A 20791-nucleotide genomic window follows, 5' to 3' on the forward strand; every position below is an offset into this window, starting at 1 on the left:
TTTGCCACACTCCCTTGAAGATTGATTATGTTGCTGCCTTGAGGTTTTGCCAGAATGATATAAATAATTGGACTTAGCTTCTGATATAGTTTATTCTGGCTCAGATCATGAATATACACTGACATGACTTTTCTCCTGATGACAGTTCATCACGACTACATTAAGATTATGAAGAAATGGCCGTGCACACTTTTCCTTTCATTGACCGCCATTTGTAACTGAACAGTAAATGTCCCCAATTAATTAGACAACATACAGTGCAATCAATTACTGAAAATTGCAAACTTCAAAGCTTTCTAATGAAAGACAAATGTCTTACAAGTGTACATCTGTCAAAATGTGATGATAATTGCAGTAATTAATTCTTGCTCACAGTAAAACTAACACTTTAAACATGAGTAAAAGCTTAAGAGTTGTTGCTCTCATTTGTGTTAATAGGAAAAACCCTTCAGGTGCAGGATAGATTGGTTGACATAGATGTAATTCTTCTCAATGAACAAGGTGTTGCTTTCCTTTGTAACTAACAGAAACCAGAAGTTGCAAATAGGTGTCTGTTTCTTCTATCACACAGAACAGGTGCTTACAGGTTCTTGCCAGGTAGAAGTATAAGCCTAGTGAGTCCCTAACAACTAAGCGTGCCATGAAATTGAAGGCATTGAATCGTTTCGACTTCAATGGCAATTCTTCAGTAGTGTGCTTTACAAGCAAAGGCATTTGATGACAACATGTCAGCTGCCATTTCTGTAGGTCAGTGAGGGTTATACTGGACTCGGTTTTTTTCATTTTATGCTTTCAAATCTCACCATCACCTGTGGAAGAGATATCTCTTTATCAGATAGGAAGCAGAAGTTAGAGTAACCGTTCCCAGGGATTAAGGCCAACACTCAGACCCACATCTGAGTCAAGCTCGCTTTCTGTGGGGAGACAGAGCCAACCAGCTGCTCTCTTTCGTGGCTGAGGAAGTTATGGGTGTGGGGTGGTGCTGAGTGGCAAGTGATCTCCATACAGTGGGCTGAGAGTTCAGCCTTCACCATCCTTGCCATGGTGACCTCAATATTGCTGTGTATCCTAACATTTCAGGGAAACTGGGAAATCTGGGAAATCTGGGTGTGTAGATGCATTCATTTTTAACATTCCTGCATACTCCTTGAGTGCTTCTGCCATGCATTACTAGGCTGCTGCATACTGTGTTGATTTAAGTTAGCCCAATAAGTGGGTAGAGCCTGTGCCAGTGTTCAGGGCCACACACTTAAATGCCCTTAGACCCTCTGTTCAACTTCAGCCAGAGGTGGCAGGGGTGGAATATGTCTTCAAGGATTAGGGTGAGTGCTGCCATCTGCCACCAGGATTTAGTGAAGTTAGCCATAAATATTTCTTTTTTTCCTTGGAGACAGGTTTTCTTTGTGTAACAGCCCTAGCTGGCCTGGAACTCACAGAGATCTGCCTGCCTCTGCCTCCCAAGTGCTGGGACTAAAGACGTGCTCCACCACTGCCCAGCACATAAATATTTTCAAGCATACATAATTTGAGACATTAGCAAAATATATAATTTGAGACACAGCAAAGTATAGCTGCATGATTTTCAGTGATAAAATATGCTTACTTTCCTTCATTTCCCCTGTCAGATTGTGTGGGAGTAATATTTCTCAGGAAGATTTTTTAAATACATACATTAGAGCAGCTAATGTATCAGGTATACATATATGCAACCATATGTATGTATGCCCATATTCACCCTTTTTCTGATTATAATTGGGTTGGGTTAGATAATAAGATAATTATAAAACATTGAAATTAGTGACTTAGAAAACATGCATTTAAAACAGTGGGTGTGGAGGTGCATGAGTGTAGTCTCAGTACTCAAGAGCCAACGCGGGAAGACCTTCAGCTCCAGGTTGAAACAGAAGACAAAACCCTGTCTTATCAAACAAATAAATGAATTTAAAAAATACCCTTGTGTAAACACTGAAAAAAATAAAAAAAGATGAAAATAAAGAGACCATTTTCGGTCCTCAATGGGGGCATCCTGTATATGTCTTAAAACACGGAGTTCACCACTCTGATTCATAGAGTGGAGGTAAAGTTCAGGTTTTCAAGTCTGGGGGAAAGTGACACAGGTAGGTATCCATTTCTTCTTGTATTCAGGCTTGTGTGGATACTGGCCACTCGTGGTAGACCTCTGTCTCTGTGCCTGCAGCTAGCTGTTTTTAAGCAATGCTGAGGGGATAGTTTTGTAGTCAGAACGGGAGTCTGGTTACTGTGTTGGACAAGCAAAAGCTGCTGCTGGAAAGAAGCAGGCATTGTGCCCCTCCCCCTTTTAAAACTAAGATTGTTTCATGGGCTAGAGTGATGACTTGGTGTTTAAAAGCACTTGCTATTCTTTCAGAGGAGTTTGATTCCCAGCACCCACATGGTGACTCACAATTCTCTGTGACTCTGACTCCAGGGTAATCTGATGCCCTCTCTTGCTCTCTGTAGGCACCGCATGCACACAGTGCACAGACATACATGCAATCAAAACACCCATACACATAAATTAAGCATGAGTCAATTAAAAAAAGTTAATAGTTTCATTGGCTTCCCACAGAAAAGAAATTTCCCTCATTTATTTTTCTCCCATAAATCTTTAAATTGGCTTTAATAAAATATTCTTCAAGGAATTCTTTTACGCAAACCTGGAGATCTGTAAAAGAAAGCAACCTTTATGAAATTACATTTTACAAAATCTGAAGTCCTAGTTAACACAGCTGCTTTCCACTGCTTCTGCATAGCCCAGATGAGGAGTCTATTCTCTGCAGTTGAACTAGGCTTTTGATTCTCTGCTTCTAGGCTCTTAGAAGCTTGGTCACTTGTGCTCACATTTGTTTTATCTTATCATGTTTTATCTGTGAAAGAAACCAGTGTTTCTTTTGCCTGGTTCTAATGGACTCTAAGGAAAACACTTAGAAATGATACTGTTCAATAGTAAGATATGTAAACATCCACATGGAAAATAAAACTCTATACAAGGTATAGTTATCAGGTATAATAGTGGAGAATTGTTAGTTGAAGTCCATGCTGGCTTTATCAACACAAGCACTAAGATATTTTCAGAATCTTATGCTTGAGGGAAGGAAAGTTTCCAGCAACTACAGCCTTAACACATGCTAGCAGGTACTGAATCTTACCAGTTACGTTCCCTGCCCCTGCCCTCACACAGATGTACCTACCTCCATCCTTCCTGAAGGTCTCTAGGGCAGCCCTCCCAAGTAAATGACAAGCAGGTGGTTTCTTTGATCTTTCTCCAGTTCGTATTACTAGCTGAGGACAGCTCTGCTCCTATGGCAGAGAGTGAGGATAGAAAGAGAACTGGGACTATGTTTTGGTGGAGCAGGGACCAAATGCAATATGTGTGTGTGTGTGTGTGTGTGTGTGTGTGTGTGTGTGTGCACGCGTGCACACGCGCACGCATGTTTATGTACCCATGCGAATGTGCTAAATTACAGACAATCTCTTTTCAGTTTATTAAGATGTGGGTTGTAGAAACATCTCTGAAACTGGAGGATGGCAAACTGCTTACCAGCTATAAATGATCATCGCCCTGGGCCAAGCACTTTGTATCTTTGTAAATGACATAGCCATGGCCCTCCTTAGAATCCTTATGAAGATAAGATTCCATGATGATTCAGGTAGATCCAGGTGTTTAGACTGGTCTAGATAATATGGCTAAGAGGGCTGAGTGGAAAGGAAGCCAGCTAAGGTTTGTGTGGTTTATGGTTAGAACCTGGTAGTTAGGAATTTGTTTGGGAAACACGGGTCATCCTGTTTTTCAGAGGAGAAAGAAGGTGATGACTACAGAGAAGATTTTAGAAGGCAAGATTTCAATAGAACTTGGAAAGTGGGTCAGAGGAGGGTGGCCGATTGGGCATTGTGCAAAAAGCCTGTCAGAGAGTCTGTGTGCTTTGGGGCCAAAGTTTAATGAATGAAGTAAAAGAAGGAAAGGGTTATGTATAAAATAATGTTCAAACAAAGGTGAGATTCAGTTTTTATGGTTTAAAAAATGAGATCAGGAAGCAGGAAATACATATTTAGCAGTATCCATCCTATAGACATCTCTAAATGAGGAGGTAAGCTATTTTGCAATTCAAAAACTCACCATTGTTGAATGAAGTTAAAGGTTGCCAGAGCCTTGGTTATGCTCAGATGATTTTTAAAACTGGGATATGAAAGAGATTTTCTCAACATTTTAACACTTCTAGACTATGTTGCATGCAGTGAAGCTGTCGGAAAGCTGGTGAGAAGGTATGGAAACAAACTTCCCCAACTTTCTATAAATACAACTGGTTGTCCTGACACTAGTCTCCAGTGAGGTGGTTAAGCTGAAGGCAGACGGCTGTGTCTTAGGTTAAGGGCTGTTCTTGTTGGAATGAGGCTGGCTTCCATGAGGACATAAAGTCTCCAGTTCTCGGGTGTGACAGCGCTTTTGGCTGACTTCCTCACAAGCATGCTTGACATTCCCACATATCTCAGCATTGTGGACTTGTGGAATGGCTTCAGATTGCATCCCATGAGCCTGAAAGCTCTTTCGTGTCTGCTAGCCTGGGTGTCAGAGAAGGCAAACAACTGGGTTTGGGCCTCCTGACCCTGCCTCAAGCAGCACAGCTCTCTTTTATTGCTTGCTGTGGAACTTCGTGAGAGTCAGTTGCAAGGAGATGAAGCACACTATGTCTGCCATCTGGGCGGCAGAAAGGAGCTCTCTGTGAACACATTTAGCTGACTTCAGTTCTTGTCCCTCTCTGCATTTCCTTGCCCCATTTATTAAAGCTCTCGCTCCCTTGAGAGAGTAATTGATGTACTATACAAATATCCCACTTCAGTTACATAATTCACTATTTCTTGTTGTATTCACAGATTGTGCCACCATCACAATCACCATTACAGTTTTTCGTGTCTCAGACAGTCACCATTACATTTTTTTGTTTGTTTGTTTCTCAGAAATGGAATCTGAGCTCACTAACATGCATCTCCCACTTGTCCCATACTTCCCGAGCTTCCTTTCTGTTTGGGTGTTTCATGTTAGCAAAGCCACACAATTGTGATGCTCAGTGACTAGCTTCATGTACTAACACAATCTCTTTAAAGTGAGCCATGATGTGCATGTTCCAGTACTTCATTTCTTTTTTTCAAGGCAGGGTTTCTCTATGTAGCCTTAGCTGTCCTAGAACTAGCTATTGTAGATCATGCTGTCCTAGAACTCATAGAGATCTGCTTGCCTCTGCCTCCCCAGTGCTGGGATTAAAGGCGTGTGCCACCAGTGCCCAGCTCCAGTACTTCATTTTTACTGCTGATAAATGTGCCATATTTTACTTATCCATTCATATTCCTGGGTATTGTACTATTTCTCCTGCTAGTGTCAATTTGCTGCTGCAAACATTTGTGTGTAAGTTTTTTTGTTTCAGGTTTTCATGTGTCTTGGGTCTATTCCTCAGAGTGGAATTCCTTGGGCTCATGGAAGTTGGGGTGCTCCCTTTTCCTTTCATTGTGCTCTATATGGATGCTGGTGACTGGTCTCCTTGGCTTGACCTTTACACCTTGGCTCAGCCTTGCCCAGCCCAGCATCCTGCCTTTGACCCTGCTGCTAATATGCTTAACATAGTGAAACATCACAAACCTTGGTGGTCCTGTTACTTAAGAAAGGAGCTGAGGTCAGGATGTGATCTCAAGAGGAGGGGATGTGTGAGTCTGGCGTTCTCGGTAAGATAGGACCATGTGGAAACACTTAGAATGATAGAAATAAGTTAACATTTAAGACAGAGCTAGCCAATAAGAAACTCTAAACATTGGCCAACAGCAATATAATTAAAAAAAGGAAAAGAAAAGAAAAAAGAAAGGAAGGAAGGAAGAAAGAAAGAAAGAAAGAAAGAAAGAAAGGAGATGAAGTTGTTAAACAACATTTGAGTACAGTCTAGGCTCAGGCTGCATTTATAATTTATCTTCTAGTTATTTACCAGGTTTACATTGTGTTCGATGTTAGATGCTAACATTTCTTTATGTTACAAACTTTAACTTTTTTTTCAAATTGTTCCAAAAACCACACATTTAGTAACTTCTAGAAAAAAAATGTATATTTGTGCTGATGCAACAAATGTGGCATGTGAGGTTAAAAGTAGTTGTACTGGAGACCACTAGCAAACCTTGACATCTGCCATCCCATTCCTGGACACAACATGTGTGTGCCCCTGTCTTTGCATATGCTACTCCCTCACCTCTCCCATCTCCTCCGAACTGCATCCTTTTTGGAGGTCATTTAATGTGGTATACTTCTTTTAGCATCTGTCATGGAAGAGAAAGTGTTCGGCTTCACCATTGCATTGGTACCTGTAGCAGGGTTCTGAGGAAGTATGAGAGAAAGGGCTCATCTCCTACATAGGCAGGGAGAATGCTGGAATTGTCCTACACTATTGAGTGGAGCCTGGTACATAGTAAGTATTCAGTAAATAGTCCCTGAATGTGTAGGGGAGGGTATCTATCAGTCAGACTTTTGTAACAGGCTTTCTTTTAGGCCACCAGCCAGCTCCTAAATCATGACACGGACTTATTTTTAGTTCTGAATGCTCAACCTGATGTTATGTTTGTCTCACTAGCTCTTATAACTTAAATTGACCGGTTTTTCTTCATCCATGTTTTGCCTTGGGGCTTTTTATCTTCCTTTCTTTCTGTATGTCCTACTTTCCTGCTTCCTCCTGTCTCTGACTGGCTGGCCCCTGGCATCTCCCTTTCTTTCTCTCTCTACTTTCATCTTTCAATGTCCCCCCAAATAGTGCTATCAGCTGTGAACTAAGTGTTCATCACAGAAGCTTGTGGGGGCATTTTCTGTTCAAACAACATCAGAGATAGATCTGGGTCTGGAACTTCTAACTTTCTGTGATAAATGAAGTTGTAAGACAGCCCCACAGTAACCAAGGGGCACAGTAACTAAGCCCACAGTAGCTGGAGGGCACAGTAACCAAGCCCATAGCATCTAAGGATCATAGTAACCAAGGGGTATAGTAACCAAGCCCACAACAACCAAGGGGCACAGTTACCAAGGGGTATAGTAAACAAGTCCATGACAACCAAAGGGCACAGTAGCCAAGCCCTCAGTAGCCAAGGGGAAGAGAAACTGAGGAGTACAGCAACCAATGGGCAGAGTAACCAAGCCCGCGGGAACCAAGGAACACTAAAGCAGACATTAGGTATTGGGTGTTGGTGAGGGAATGGGGGTTGGAAAAAGAAAGATTATAAGTGAATTAATTGTATATATTCATCTGATATTGCTGCTGTTTCAAGTTACCACAAGTTCAGTAATCTAAAACCATATTGAGATTTACTCACTTATAGTTCTGAAGATTAGATGTTTAAGTCAGTTTCATGGTCTCTAAAGCCGTAGCATCATAAGGTGGCTTTTTCAGGAGGCTCTAGGGAGAACTGGTGTCCTTTTCTTTTCCATCCTCTAGGGGCCACTTGCCTTCCATGACTTATGCCTCTTTCTTCTTCCTCTGAACCAGTGGTGCAATATCTTCTCTCCTCTCTCTCCCCCCACACCTTCTCCCCCTCACTGACCTTCCTGTCTGCCTCTTGTGAGGACTTTTATGACTCCATAAGAACATCTGGGTTAACCAAGATAATTCTTCCATCTCAATAGTCAGAATTATTCCTTCTTACTTTGTGAGAATGACACACTCCACAGGCATGAACATTTGTCAGGAATCATAATATACCCATCCATAAAGAGAAGAACTAAGAATAAATATGCCTTTCTCATCCTTGCCAAATATGAGAGTGAGAGCCCACCTGCCCCCAATCTACAATAAAATCTATTTTATTTCCCCTTCCCAGGGAGTTTCATGAATTTCTCCCAGATCCCTTCTCTTTATCTAGCCTTTCTGAGTTTATGGGTTGTAGCTTTGTTATTATTTACTTAACAGCTAATATCCACTTGTAAGTGAATATATACCATATTTGTCTTTTCGGGGTTACCTGTAACAGGCTCTCTTTTAGCCCACCAACCAGCTCCCAAATCATGACACTCAGATCCCTTGAGAGGGGGGAGGGAACAGAGAGAGAGAGAGAGAGAGAGAGAGAGAGAGAGAGAGAACTTTGACTCTTGGAGACCCTTACAATTATTAGGGGTTCAAGGCCAGGAACCATAATTGTTTCTAGGAAGTGATCCCTTCTTCTTGGCTCAGTTGTTTTTCAATGGTCCTTTTTCCCTCCATCTGTAACTTTTTGTGGAGGAGCCTATATAATAGGACCTGGAAAGGTCTTGTGCTAGGTCCTCCTTGCACATTGGTAAGTGCCTGTTACGTTTTTGAAAGTTACTGAAAAAGTGTAAAGCTGCAATTAAGCATGGATCTAGTGGATATCAGGATCCTGTCACTTCTTTCTGCCCTTATTTTATTTCTAGGAATAAACTAGACTTGCTATCCTTCAACTAAGTGGTCTGGAAAAGGAATGGAGTCGGCAGGCATTTTCTGTAAGATATGTGGGTTCATGTGGGAGGGGGTAGTTTCTTATATTTACCTGATAGTGTTAATCCTGAGAACCGCTCGAGATCATACCATGATCGTTCCATTTTACAAATGGGGAAATAGGGACACTAAGACATTGACTAAGTTGCTAGGGTTTCATGGGTAATAAAAAAGCAACTGGGATTTGAGCCACATGGTTTGGCTTTAAAGGCCTGCCGTGAACACAGGGTGAGTAGCCTTGCTGAATTTTAAGCAGTGGGTCAACTATGGTGTGGCCTTTCCCTGGAAGGCTCTTCAGTTATAGGCATCCTGTTCAGTACATGCCCACAGTAAGGTTCTGGGCATCAGCACCCAAGGGAAAGGAAAGTGTGAAGGCTGGGAGGAGCCAACAGAATACTGGCTTCTGTGCTTGGCAGTCCCTGTTCCTTCTCACTCCTTCCCAGCAGGCTCTGCTGGGTTACTAGGTCTTCTGATTTGTTTCTTTCCTCTCCTGATTGCCAGTTGACTTCTGCAAGTTGATGTCTGTGAAGCGCCTGGAGGGTGTTGACTCAGAGCTCTGCACTCTGTTGCTTGTTTCACTTCAATAAGAAATGCAAATTTATTGCTTTTCCTAAATTAGGGCAAGAACTTGCTTTCACCACAAATCCCATTTCCCTGACTCTTTGCTACCTGCCATAGTAGACATCTAAAAAGGGGGGAGGGGTTTAAAAGTCTTTGATGGAATTGAAGGAGAGGGCTGGCAGTGTGGAATGGGCAGACAGGAGCTGAAGGTCCCTTAAGCGGGAGCAGGTCTGCGATGCAGGGAAGCCTGGGAATTCTGTTTCCACTTTGCAGACAGTGGATTATTTTTCCTTCGAGTTGATAGCTCAGGTATCTGAGCACTTTAGGAAGAGCACTTGGCTCTTTAGGAATATAGATTTGTGGTGTAAAGCATGAACACACCAATGAGCAAAGACTCAGAGCTGATTTTACATGTTATTTTGTACCTCTTGATTAAATTGTGATTTAAAACACTGTATTCATACCTCCAAAGGATCTGGATGTAGTATTCAGAGAGAGTGTTCTTTGCTATTCTGATTTTTATCCCAGAATGACCAACCCTCAGCAGCAAAGGAGCCTTTGGCATGAGGGGCATTCTTTTGTTTTGTTTTACTTTGTTCCAGTCTGTTAGCAATGTTTCCAGGCAGCAAACAAGAATCTTCATTTGCCTAGTTTGCTTTTAATTTATACCCCAATTGTACCCACGCAAAGCTTCAGGCAACTTATAGTCTGTGACATGTATACAAGAAGTCTGGTAAAATGGGAAATGGAAAACCCAGCAGGGACCTAGACAGCCAACATGCCAAGGCACCTCTCCTCAGGGTGTCAGTTGCCTTGAGTGAGGATTATACACAGCAGTGTCCTTCTAGGCAGCCAAGACAAAAAGGTCACAACTCTTTGTAGCCATCACCCACTAAAAGGGAGTAGCCCTTTTGAAGTCATAAACTGTTTCTAGGTTTGGGGATTTTGAGGCATTTTGTTAGGAAGGAATTAGAAGTCTTTGGGAAGTGCCTCTCCCTTCACCGCAGATGCTATGGAGGGAGATTAGGGCAGTTTAGGAGGCTAGCCTGGCCTCAGAGACGAGCCTTTCAGCATTCCAGGCCACCCTCGCCTCAGGACCCTCATTTTTAACCATAGCAGTTATGCTATGCCTGATAGGTGATTGCTTGGTGTTGCTGGTTGCTATTGCTCTCCTTGGAAAGGGGCAATGAGACAAAGAGGAATAAAGCGCTAGTTTAAGTCATTTAATATGTTTTCTAAGCATTCGTCCTTCTGGGATCTAGACCTTGCCTAGGCCAGGCACGATCGGTCTATGTCTTCATTTTCAATATATCTGTAGGGATATGTTTTAGTTATGGTTATTAATGAGCTCATTAATGGATATTAATGAGCAAAATCAGACTAAAGAGCTTCCTAACATCACAGGCTTCCATCTATCCCAAGGACATTTTAATAAGAGTGTTACTATGTACTTTGTGTCTGTCTCACAGTTTATCCTGTTTTCCAGAAGAAATTAGAATATGAATGAGTGGACTGGGTAGCACAGAACACTAGGTGCAAGCATATACAAAAGTTACCATGGTAACCAGCATTTTTGTGTCTACTTTCTCATAAAGAAGTTTCAGATGACAAGTATTTTGAATTCTTACTTCTAAGTAAAAACGTGATGGCATTAAGTTTCAAGGACTTTAAAAATATTGTTATACTTGTATGGTCCTATGTATATTCCTTTTAGAATACAAGTTGTCCCTGAATATATGGACTAAGTAAGTTTGAGTTTCCTGGGACACCTGGGTTTTACAGTCTTCACCTTTCCTCTTCCAGCCTTGGGAAACACCTTTCTGTGGCCTTTGCAGCAGGGAGGGGGATTGTGAACTGAACTCGTCTGAATGGACTTGAATTTAAACCTAAGCTTTGAGCTGTGCAGTGTAATGGATAAGAAGCCCTTTGATCTTACCTGGCTTGCCTTTTGCTTCAGTCGTTTCTGTTTTCTTGCTATAGGGAAGCATGATAAAGATACCTAATATGGACCTCTGTGATGATTCCACACACATTCAGACATATCTTAAAAGTTTTAACAAAATTATCAGAACTCCAAGGGGGCTGGAGAGATGGCATGGCAGTCAAAAGCACTGGTCATTTTTCCAGGGGACCCTAATTGGATGCCCAGTGCCTATGCCAGGAAGCTCACAACCACTGTGACTCCAGCTCCAGGGAACCTGACACTCTTCTTTGCCCACCATGGGCACCTGCATGCGTGTGGCATACCCTCACATGTGTGTGTGTGTAAATTAAAATAAACTCTACAAGAGAATTTCTAACAAACATTATTAGCCTAGAGATTTTAAAGGAGCAAGCAGTAGCTATTAAAATGGGAAAGCTGAGCTGGGAAATGACTCAGTCCTCAAACATGAGGACCTGAGTTCAGATACTTAGTGCTTACAGAACAGCTTGGAATGGTAGTAATGGTAGTATGCACCCATAATCCCAGAGCTGAGAGGTGGAGACTGATGGCAGTTAGGACTAGCAGGCTAGCCAGCCTAGCCAGTGGGTGAGCTCCAGGTTCAGTGAGAGATGCTGCCTCAAATACAGTGGAGAATGGTAAAGCCACCCAATATAGACCTTTGTGGGTACATTCAAAAACTCTATTATACACATACAACACATGTCTAACCATACATACATAAAATGAATAAAATGTGAATGCAATTTACTGAAAGTTTTTCTTTTGAGAACTTATTCTAAACAACCTTGAGTTTCAGCCTTATTGTTTTATATCAGCCAAGATTCAAAATAAAAAGCTGAAATAGAATGTAAGAACACACACACACATTCAAGTACTGGGGGGAGGTAGGGGGAGTGTGTGTTTGTGTGTGTGTGTGTGTGTTTGTCTGTCTGTCTCTCTAGTGAGAGAAGAACCTCTTTGAACCTTTTCTAGATGAGAATATAAGATATTCTCGTTGAGACATGGCAGCCCTATATTTTTGTAGAATCAAAACATTACTTTCTCAGCCTTAGTCTGGTGGTGGATATGATGCCTGTCTTTGATTTGGATTGACTGATAATGGCTGCCTAGAGTACAGATTGCATACCCACACAGAGTCCCCCAGTCCCTTAGTGATGGCTGCTGTGGCTTGGTGGTGGGAGTTCTTGCCATGTTTGCTGTCTCAATCCAGTGTGTTGAAACAAATTGATACTAATCATTGGAACCAACCTAACCATATATTCCCAAGGATATGTATGTATATATGTATGTATGTATGCATGCATGTATCTATTATCTATATCTTACCCAGAGTAGAATATAATTCATTTTTCATGGAGTACACAGTGTTTTGGTGGGCTGCTAGAGTATTGAGCACATAAGTGTTGAAATATTTCTGTTTAGAAAGGTATTTTATTATATAACAGCAACTTGGGTATGCGGAGCCTGTCTGGTGTGCTCTGTGTTTTTATCCTGACTGATGGGATCCTGTCTGATGAGCCAGTGTCACCAGATGAAGGTGTCAGGCAGCTTAGATTGACAGACAGCTGAGTGATGGGAAGAAGTTCAGGAGTGACCTTGGTTTGCTTTAGGCAGATCAGATGGATGTTAATGAAGGAAAAGTCCTTTAAAGGATGCCATTCCAAGGACACAAGACAGTGCTGATGATTGCCAGAGCTCCACTTACTGTTCTCCCAGAGCAGGGCTGCTCAGCCTTGCTGGCACCCTTCCTAGACTGCTGAGGATCGGCTGGTCAGGCAGGTTGTCCACAAAGTACAGCTGGCACCAAAGAAACTTGGGCTGCACTGGGTTTCACTGTGTCTCATGTTTAGCTTGACATGACTAAAAGCTAGTGTTGGGAGTCTTGTTTCTTTGGTGGTAGACAGAACTACATTTAGTTTACATCTAGTGGTGGCCACAACTTCTAGGTTGTTCTGAAAGTCCAGCTTGCCACAGTCAATAAATGTGTGCTGACTTGATTTACTAGTGAGAAAAAGTTAGAAAGAGAACTTTCTGTTTTTGCTCAGCACATTCTTGGTAAAATAACAATAAAGCAAAAAGGGAAATTTTATCTTTATAATAATGTGCAATTTGAAACAATAAATTATATTCATTCTCCATTTATATACTTATCAAACACTGGTCTTGTGACATAACAGTGAACACAACAAAGCAACACTTCCCCCTCTTTGACTTGAGTCATACAGAAGTAAATAGAAATTATAAAATGTTTATCTGTGACCACAGCAGGAAGAGTGAAAAACAGTAGAAGATCATCTAATAAAGTCTTAAAACAAGGAGCATAACCAACTCATTTGAGTTGGAGAAGGCTTCCTGTATCATATGGAATGTAATCTGAGAAATGAGTAAGGGTTCGCTGGGCAAAGGGAAGGGCCGCAGGGGACAAGAAGGGGAAAAGAATGGTCCCTGGGTAATTCCACAGGACACGGGCCCATTGTTGGCTTCAATTTCTCCTGGAGTCTGAGCCTAGGCAGCATGGTGTTGCCTTCACACACTGCCATAGCTTAGTCTCCTGGAAAGGTCTTTGCAGTCTTTGATTGCATTAACACCCTTAGTCAACAACTGTCCTTGCAGAATAACAGTTCTGCTCTTCTTCCTGGATGTGTGTGTTGAGGGCTGGCCAGTGCTGTCAGGTAGGCAGGATGAGCCCTCGCTGGAGAGCAGAGGTAGCAGATTACTGGTGTGACCACAGGCTGTGAATGCAGAAGGCCTCTGTTTCTGGGTTCAAATTCAAGCTCAGGTGCTTAGAGTTTTGACTTGAGCTCTATTGGTCTTGGTTTTTCTTATCTTTAAAATGGGTACAGTGGCTGTCTCATAAAGCAAGCGTGAGGACTGAATGAGCACACTGAGACTGCGTGGGAGGCAGGAAGCACTGAAGGGTTTGCTCCCTGACATCCACCAGTGCCTGCTGCCCTGTGCTTGACACTAGGGGATAGTCTGAAAAGAAACTTTAAGGTCTGCGTTATGTGGTTTATTCTCATCTGTAGATGGCTGGCTTTACTGTGTCTTTCCAGGGGTTGTCGTTGACTGTGTCAGCTTCATTACCAGTTGACTTCTTTTACTTTTTTCTTTAGAACTTTGTATATGAGCACTGTATTTATATCATTTACCCTGCTTTCCCCCCAACTTATCTTGAATACCCCCCTCCATTTAGGGTCACCTTTAATTGTTATTGTGTGTGTGCATGCCTGCATGGGTGCATGTGCGTATCACAAAAGTATAGCCATCTCCATTTAGCATTGCTCACAGTACTTGTGTCTGGGATTAACCACTTTGGATTGGGCATCACCCATGTAGGTGTGTATCGTTTGGGGAAACTAATTTTCCCTCTCTCAGCAGCCATCTTTAGTTCACACAGGGATGGGGCCATGTGGCAAATCCCTGTCCACACTGGCATGTCAGCTGGTGTTGTGATTACTCTGGTCTTGTTCAAGAAGCCATATTTTTGAGATTTTATGGGTGTATTTTCCTTGTCATCTGTAGGAGAAATTACCTAGCAACAGGCTTCCTGGGCCTTTGGGTCTTAGAGCCTTTCTGAGCCCTCTTTCTCAATTTTCCTTGAGCTTTGGGTGTAGGAATTACATTGTGGATTTACTAGTGGAGGTTGGGTTTCCAGAAATGACTTCTCTACACTTTGACCAATTATAGATTTAATCAGTAGTTTCTATTTATTATTAAAGGAAGCTTTCTTGATGAGGAGGGGTGAAAGCTACACTTATCTGTGGGTATATATATCTAGAATGCAGTAATAAATTACATTGGTTTAGGAAAATGGCAGTAGTAAGTTTTCCTCTCAGATCTATGACCTCTTCCACCATGGGTAGCTGGCTATGTTTACAGTACCAGGCATGACTTCCATCCTGTTGAGAAGGCCTGAAGTCCAATAAACAAGTACCAATGTTCTACCACTGAAGATTGCCCACTGCTTCGCAGCTTACATAGGACTTTCAAATCCTCTAAGACCTTGTCCCTTTTAAGATGGCCTCTGATCAGTTCCAGCTTGATTCCTTCAAGTTCTGTGTCCAGTGTGTGTGTTATCTTCAGCAGCAGGGGATTAACTATAAGTTCTGGAAGGCAAATAATGGTAGTGACTATAATCAATGTTGCTTTGGGGGGAGGGCATGCATTCCTTCAACCAGCAGCTGGAAAGGTAGGGAGGTTTTTCATACCTGGCACTGGGGTTTTTGTTCAATAATTCATGACTGTCATTCCACGTGGCATAGCTCCATTAAAGCACAACACACACACACATACACACCCCACACATTTTTAAAATTAAGCTTATAAAATAATATGTAGCCCTATGACTCTTTCAAACATCATTGCTATTTATCTCCTTTTTCTCGTATTACCTTTTCCCCTACCTTCCAAATTAAAGCCCTCTATTCTTATATTACCTCATTCATGTTCATAGGACCTGCCTCCTACTATTCCCCTTTCTGGAGCTCTTTCTGTCTTCACCATATTCCCCAATCCCCGCCACAATCCCTTTCTGTTTTCCTGAATGACTTCTTTGGATATTTCAGATTATAAATTCTCTCTCTCTCTCTCTCTCTCTCTCTCTCTCTCTCTCTCTCTCTCTATCTATCTATCTATCTCTCTATCTATCTCTCTCTCTCCATATGTATATGTTCTCCAATCTAAAGATTTTGAGCTAGTATCTACAATAAGAGAAGACATATGGTGTTTGTCTTTCTGGGTTTGGGTTACCTCACTCAGCATAAAAATTTTCAGTTCCACCTATTTCTGAATGGAATAGATTTCATTGAGAAATCTATTGTTCAATAATGGGCTGCAAGCCATTGCTGTATCACATTCATAGTTCTATTCTGCCTCTTTTACAAGGGCAAAGGAAGCTAAAGTAAGCACAGACACTGTGCATTCAGGAAACAACTACTTTACCCTTGAATTTGTCTCCTCCTTGGAAGTATGGTGCCATATATAAGAAAGCAACCTGGGAAGACTGAAGACTATCTAGCTCCTGTGCTTCTGGGGAATGCTGAGAATGGGTTCTGGGAAAAGTTCAGGGGTGGGTTATGCACCAGGAGTATGTTTTACATCAGGCTTTCTTCACACAGATTCTTTAGTTGAATTCTTGGGGACTCCTACCCACTGAGGCTGAGCTGGGATCTTTGCTGGCCTAGGAACTTGCCTGAAAAGGCTGTAGTCTTTGGAAGTACCGAGGAATCTGGCAAAATGAAATACTCTATTATGGCATGCTAACAGCCACATGGTCAGGCGAGCTAGTGTTTCTGGTTAGGGAGGTGTTTGGAGGAGACTCCTTTGACCCCCTGATGTCTTTCATGATGTAGACTGTCAGTGCTGGAGGTGGGGGTGGTGGTTCTGCAGCTTGGTTAATAACTGTAAAACAGTCTGGCTGGTGGTACTTGTAAGGAGGGAAGAATACAGTATTGTTGCAGAGGGAAGAAACTTCATAGAACCAAAGTCCAAATTTCCATTCCAGAGCTGTCTGCCAGATTGCTTCTTAAACTTGGTCCAGTTTCCTTCAGAACCTCAGTGCTTTCCTTCCCTGCAGTTCTGTGTTTGATTTGAGATGCCAACTCCTCCTTCAGAAATATACCGATTTTCTTGCAGCTCAGCTTGATTAGCAAAGTATACAAATTTCCAAATAATAAATAGACCTTTTAATGTCAAAAGCTTTAAGTTATTTCCTTATTATGCTAATATCAAAATAAAGGGTGTATAGTTTGGTTTATATTGTATTAAAGTCAGTTTCATGAACAGATATGTCATTAGTACCTTGTTTTTAATCCTGTATTTTGGCAAACTTTTTCAAGTAATAAAGGGAATTTTCCTTTTCATTAGGGGAGGTAAAGTTATTATTATTATTATTATTATTATTATTATTATTATTATTATTATGCCTAGTAGTTGCATTCTTTAGGCTGTTAACTGCAGAAGGCAAGTAGATATAAAGGATATCTACCTGTTAGATACTAACCTAGATTTACATGATGGTTACTTATAGTAGCTTCTTTTATCAATTTTCTCTGAGTATTTCCTTAAAAACAGTTGGATTCAAATAAGTTGTACATATTTGCATTTATATGAAATCAGTTAAAAATGAACTGGCCCTCACCCGGCTGTGCCTAGAATTCCAGTGCCTCTGATTTCTCACAGATGCATGTTTTCAACTGTCCATTAGACATCACCCAGGCGGAATGAACAGCTTCCTTGCTGCTTCTCCTTCCTCCTAAAGCCCCTGTCTCCCTTCAGGGTTTAATGAGCCACCTGTTCTGCATATGGAACCCTTTCTCAGCAACCCTAGAATCTTCCTTGAGTTTCTCAATTCTGTTCTTTTTACCTCCAAATTGTTGCCCAATCTGTGTTCCCTCTCTGTATTGTCCACCTTCCTGGCCTGCTGGCCATCTGTCTTGTAACTTCTCTCTGTCCCACTTCTACCTATGACTGATGACTTACTGGTTGCCTTCTCTAGTCCTTCTTGGGGTCACACACAGCCAAACCTTTGCAGTAGCTCTCATCTGCTCTGCAGGCTTCTCTGTCTGCCTATTTATTCTGTGGCTTGCATTTCAGCCCCGTAAACTTCCCCCATTTCCTGAATGAGAGACTGGAGCCACATGGTTCTTCTCCCCTCTCCTTCCACTGCTGGGTCTTATTTTCAGGGATGACTGACCAGCTCTTGGTCTCACTTATACTTACCTTGGAGTTAGTCACCTCACCTTTGGAGTTTTTACTGGGTCTCCTCCAGTTCTCAGCATCTCTGTCCTCCTTAGCTACAAAGCTAAGGAGGGCTCCTTCAAACCTCCTCTCTTTCTTCGTGGCTGGTTTTCTAGAGCAGCCCACAGAATGCAGGAAGGCATTTTTCTTATCATCACTAGCTCATTAAGAAGGGAGGGACTTCAGAGAGAACCGAATGAGGAGATACTTAGTGCGAGAAATGATGCAGGTGACACAGCCAGAGCCTCCATATCCTCTCCAGGCCTGTCACTCACCCAGCATCTGGCTCTCTTAGAAAACTTGAAGCCTGTTGTTTAAGGGTCTTTGTAAAAGGTGTTATTGGGTAGGCATTCTAGACCACAGGCGCTTGGTAAATGAACCTGAAGTTCAGCTTCCTTCCTTCCTTGGAGGTCAGGAGAGAGCCTGAGAGTTGCAATTTCGTAAAGCTGGCTGGGTTTATCTATTTGTCAGCCTCAGTCCTGAATTTACCTAGGCTTCTCCAACCTCTAAGTGCCTCCTCAGCATATGAAAAGAAGTATATTGGAATGCAAATCCCAAGATTTTTAAAGAGCTGAGTTCAAAACACTAGGAAAGAAAGCCAAGTATCTATTTATTTTTATTCTACCACACCTCTGCTTTTTGGTAATTGCTCCCCCCCCCCATGTGCTTCCCATCAGCCTCTACTGTGAGTGTCCAGAGGGGAAGGAACATTTTTTTTCTCAGCTCTCATTTAGTGAGTTAATTTTCCCTGGCATATAACCCAGATTCTTATATACTGGTTCTTGGTAGTACATGGTCAGGCCTTGGTGTATACACTCTTGCTGTTGAATTCCAGTCTCCCAGTTTGTACCCACAAAGATTTGAAAGCAGAGATTCAAACAGATAGTTATATGAGATTATTCAGTCATGGTAGCCACAAGAACCATCAACAATGATTGTATAGCCAGTGGTTATACTCTTGTGTGTAATGACTTAATCAGGCAACCCTAAATTACTATTCCATCTGTCTCCTATACAAGATCTAATTACTCTGAATTGTAGCCTAATTAAGTTGTGAGCATATTAAATACTGTGCATATTAATATATTTAAAATAACAATTTTATTTTGCAAGGGAGTGTGAATTGTGTTCTTTTCAAATTCTTTTTGTCAGCATTCACTTGGTGCTTTGCATGTATTCATTTCCTCCTCTTGTCTGTTTTGGGGACAGGGCCTCACATGTGTTTCAGAGGCTGGCCTAGAACCTGCTAGGCAGTCTAGGTTATATTTTTACTCTTGATTTTCCTTCCTTTACCTGCCCAGTGCTGGGATTATGAACATGCATCACCATACTTCTCCCGTAAGTGGCAAGACAATCTGTAAGCCTGGCCCTCCCTCCTCCATCGGGGAGAGCTTTAAAGATATAGGGAAAAAATCTGTTTATTTTTAAAATGTCCTCAAAGGCAGAGAAATATCCAGAATTACGAATGTTTTAAGATAAAAGCTTAAAGCAATAATGTGCATAATAGGTTTAAGTTCAGAAAAAATTTCCATTGCTTTTTCTTCAGAGGGGGATTGTTTTATTTTTAAAAAATTCTTTAGACGAGGTGGCCGAGTGGTTAAGGCGATGGACTGCTAAAAAATTCTTTAAATATTGTGTAGTGTTATTTTTAAACCCTATATGAACACAACTGTTGTTTCTTGAAGTTTAAAGAAGTATAAATGCTTTTCTTTTTTTTTTTTTTCCAGATTCTTTACAGAGTTAGAGGCAAGACATCAGAACAACATCCTTATAGATGATATAAGTGACATTGTAGAAAAGCACACCGCATCCACATTCGATCCCTATGTGAAATACTGCACCAATGAAGTCTATCAACAGAGAACTCTGCAGAAGTTGTTGTAAGCAGGGTTGAATACTTGGGTTTTGATTGTCTAACCTACTTTTGATTTGAGCTCATTAATAGAGATCAGTTAATCATAGACCTGCCTCCTAGTAGACTGTTTCCTCCTTGAATGATGCGTAAGAGGGTTACTCTTTGAGTGAGGATGTTGCATATGGAGAATTTCCTCCCTACAGTAGTTCAAACTAAAAGTATGCTGAAGTCATCATCGGCCCCCAAGGCCCCTTCCACACCCCTTAGTTGGCCAGAGACTCAACCCATCATCACTCAACCTCCCACTTTCTTAAGCAAGTAACTAGCTATTAAGTGGTTTGCTAGAGGGCAAGAGGGTGTTCTTAAGTGGGCCAGAGTGAGACACTAGGATCCAGGGTTTCCCTTACTTTCCTAACCTCTGTAAGCTGTTTACAGGAATTGAAAGATCCCCCTCCCCCTCCATGGGTAAATCGGCTGAGTTGCTGTGGGAGGATTTAAAAGAGCAGAAGAAAAAGACCAGCTTGGAGATTTTAATTATGCCACACACAATAAGGAGACTAGCACTCTGTTTCCTGCCACTTGTCTTTCCTTTTTTTAAGATTATTGAGAGAGTGACAGTGAGGTACAGGAATCAACAGTTGTTGAGCAGTTAATATACTGTTTTATTTTTAGAGCCTCCAATTGTCCGAAGTCCATATTTTATACTGTAGTTGTCCACCATAAACCCAGTTCGAGACTTCCTGGCTATTGTTATTCTCACTATTTCCTTGGAGTAGTGACATTCATGGAGCCTCTGGTCACTCCAGGCTAGGTGTGAGATCTTTGAAGAGGCTAAGGGGATGGTGATAATGTGTTAGGGGAATGGGGTCCTAGAGACTGAAACATCAGGATTAGCATATGGAATAAAGCTAGCTGTGAGAGGAAGACTGGAAATGTCCCCCACCTGGGTTTCTGGTGACAAACATGATGGGTAAGAACAGCTCTTCAGATACAAACTTGGGAGAAGCTGTTGTTACATGAATGTCCTACAAAAGAACCCTGCTCCTGGCAAAAGGGTCAAGACCAGGCTGGAACCCACAGAAACTGCTGAACAATAGGAGAGCTCATGGACTCCAGTCTGATAGCTGGGAAATCAGCATAAGACTGACCCAGACCCCTCGAACATGGTTGTTAGTTAGGAGGCCTGGGCAGTCTATGGGACCT

General features: G+C 41.8%; 1 protein-coding gene across 1 annotated transcript in view; it reads left to right on the forward strand.

The window, feature by feature from the left end:
- Nucleotides 1-20791, forward strand: part of Arhgef26 (Rho guanine nucleotide exchange factor 26) — a 111159-nt gene that overhangs the window by 44047 nt on the left and 46321 nt on the right. Inside the window, exon 6 of the mRNA XM_051198660.1 lies at nt 19461-19613. Coding sequence (XP_051054617.1) covers nt 19461-19613 — 153 coding nt within the window. The remainder of the gene's footprint in view (nt 1-19460; nt 19614-20791) is intronic.

Source organism: Phodopus roborovskii, unplaced genomic scaffold (genome assembly GCF_943737965.1).
Source record: "Phodopus roborovskii unplaced genomic scaffold, PHOROB, whole genome shotgun sequence".
Classification (NCBI taxonomy): domain Eukaryota; kingdom Metazoa; phylum Chordata; class Mammalia; order Rodentia; family Cricetidae; genus Phodopus; species Phodopus roborovskii.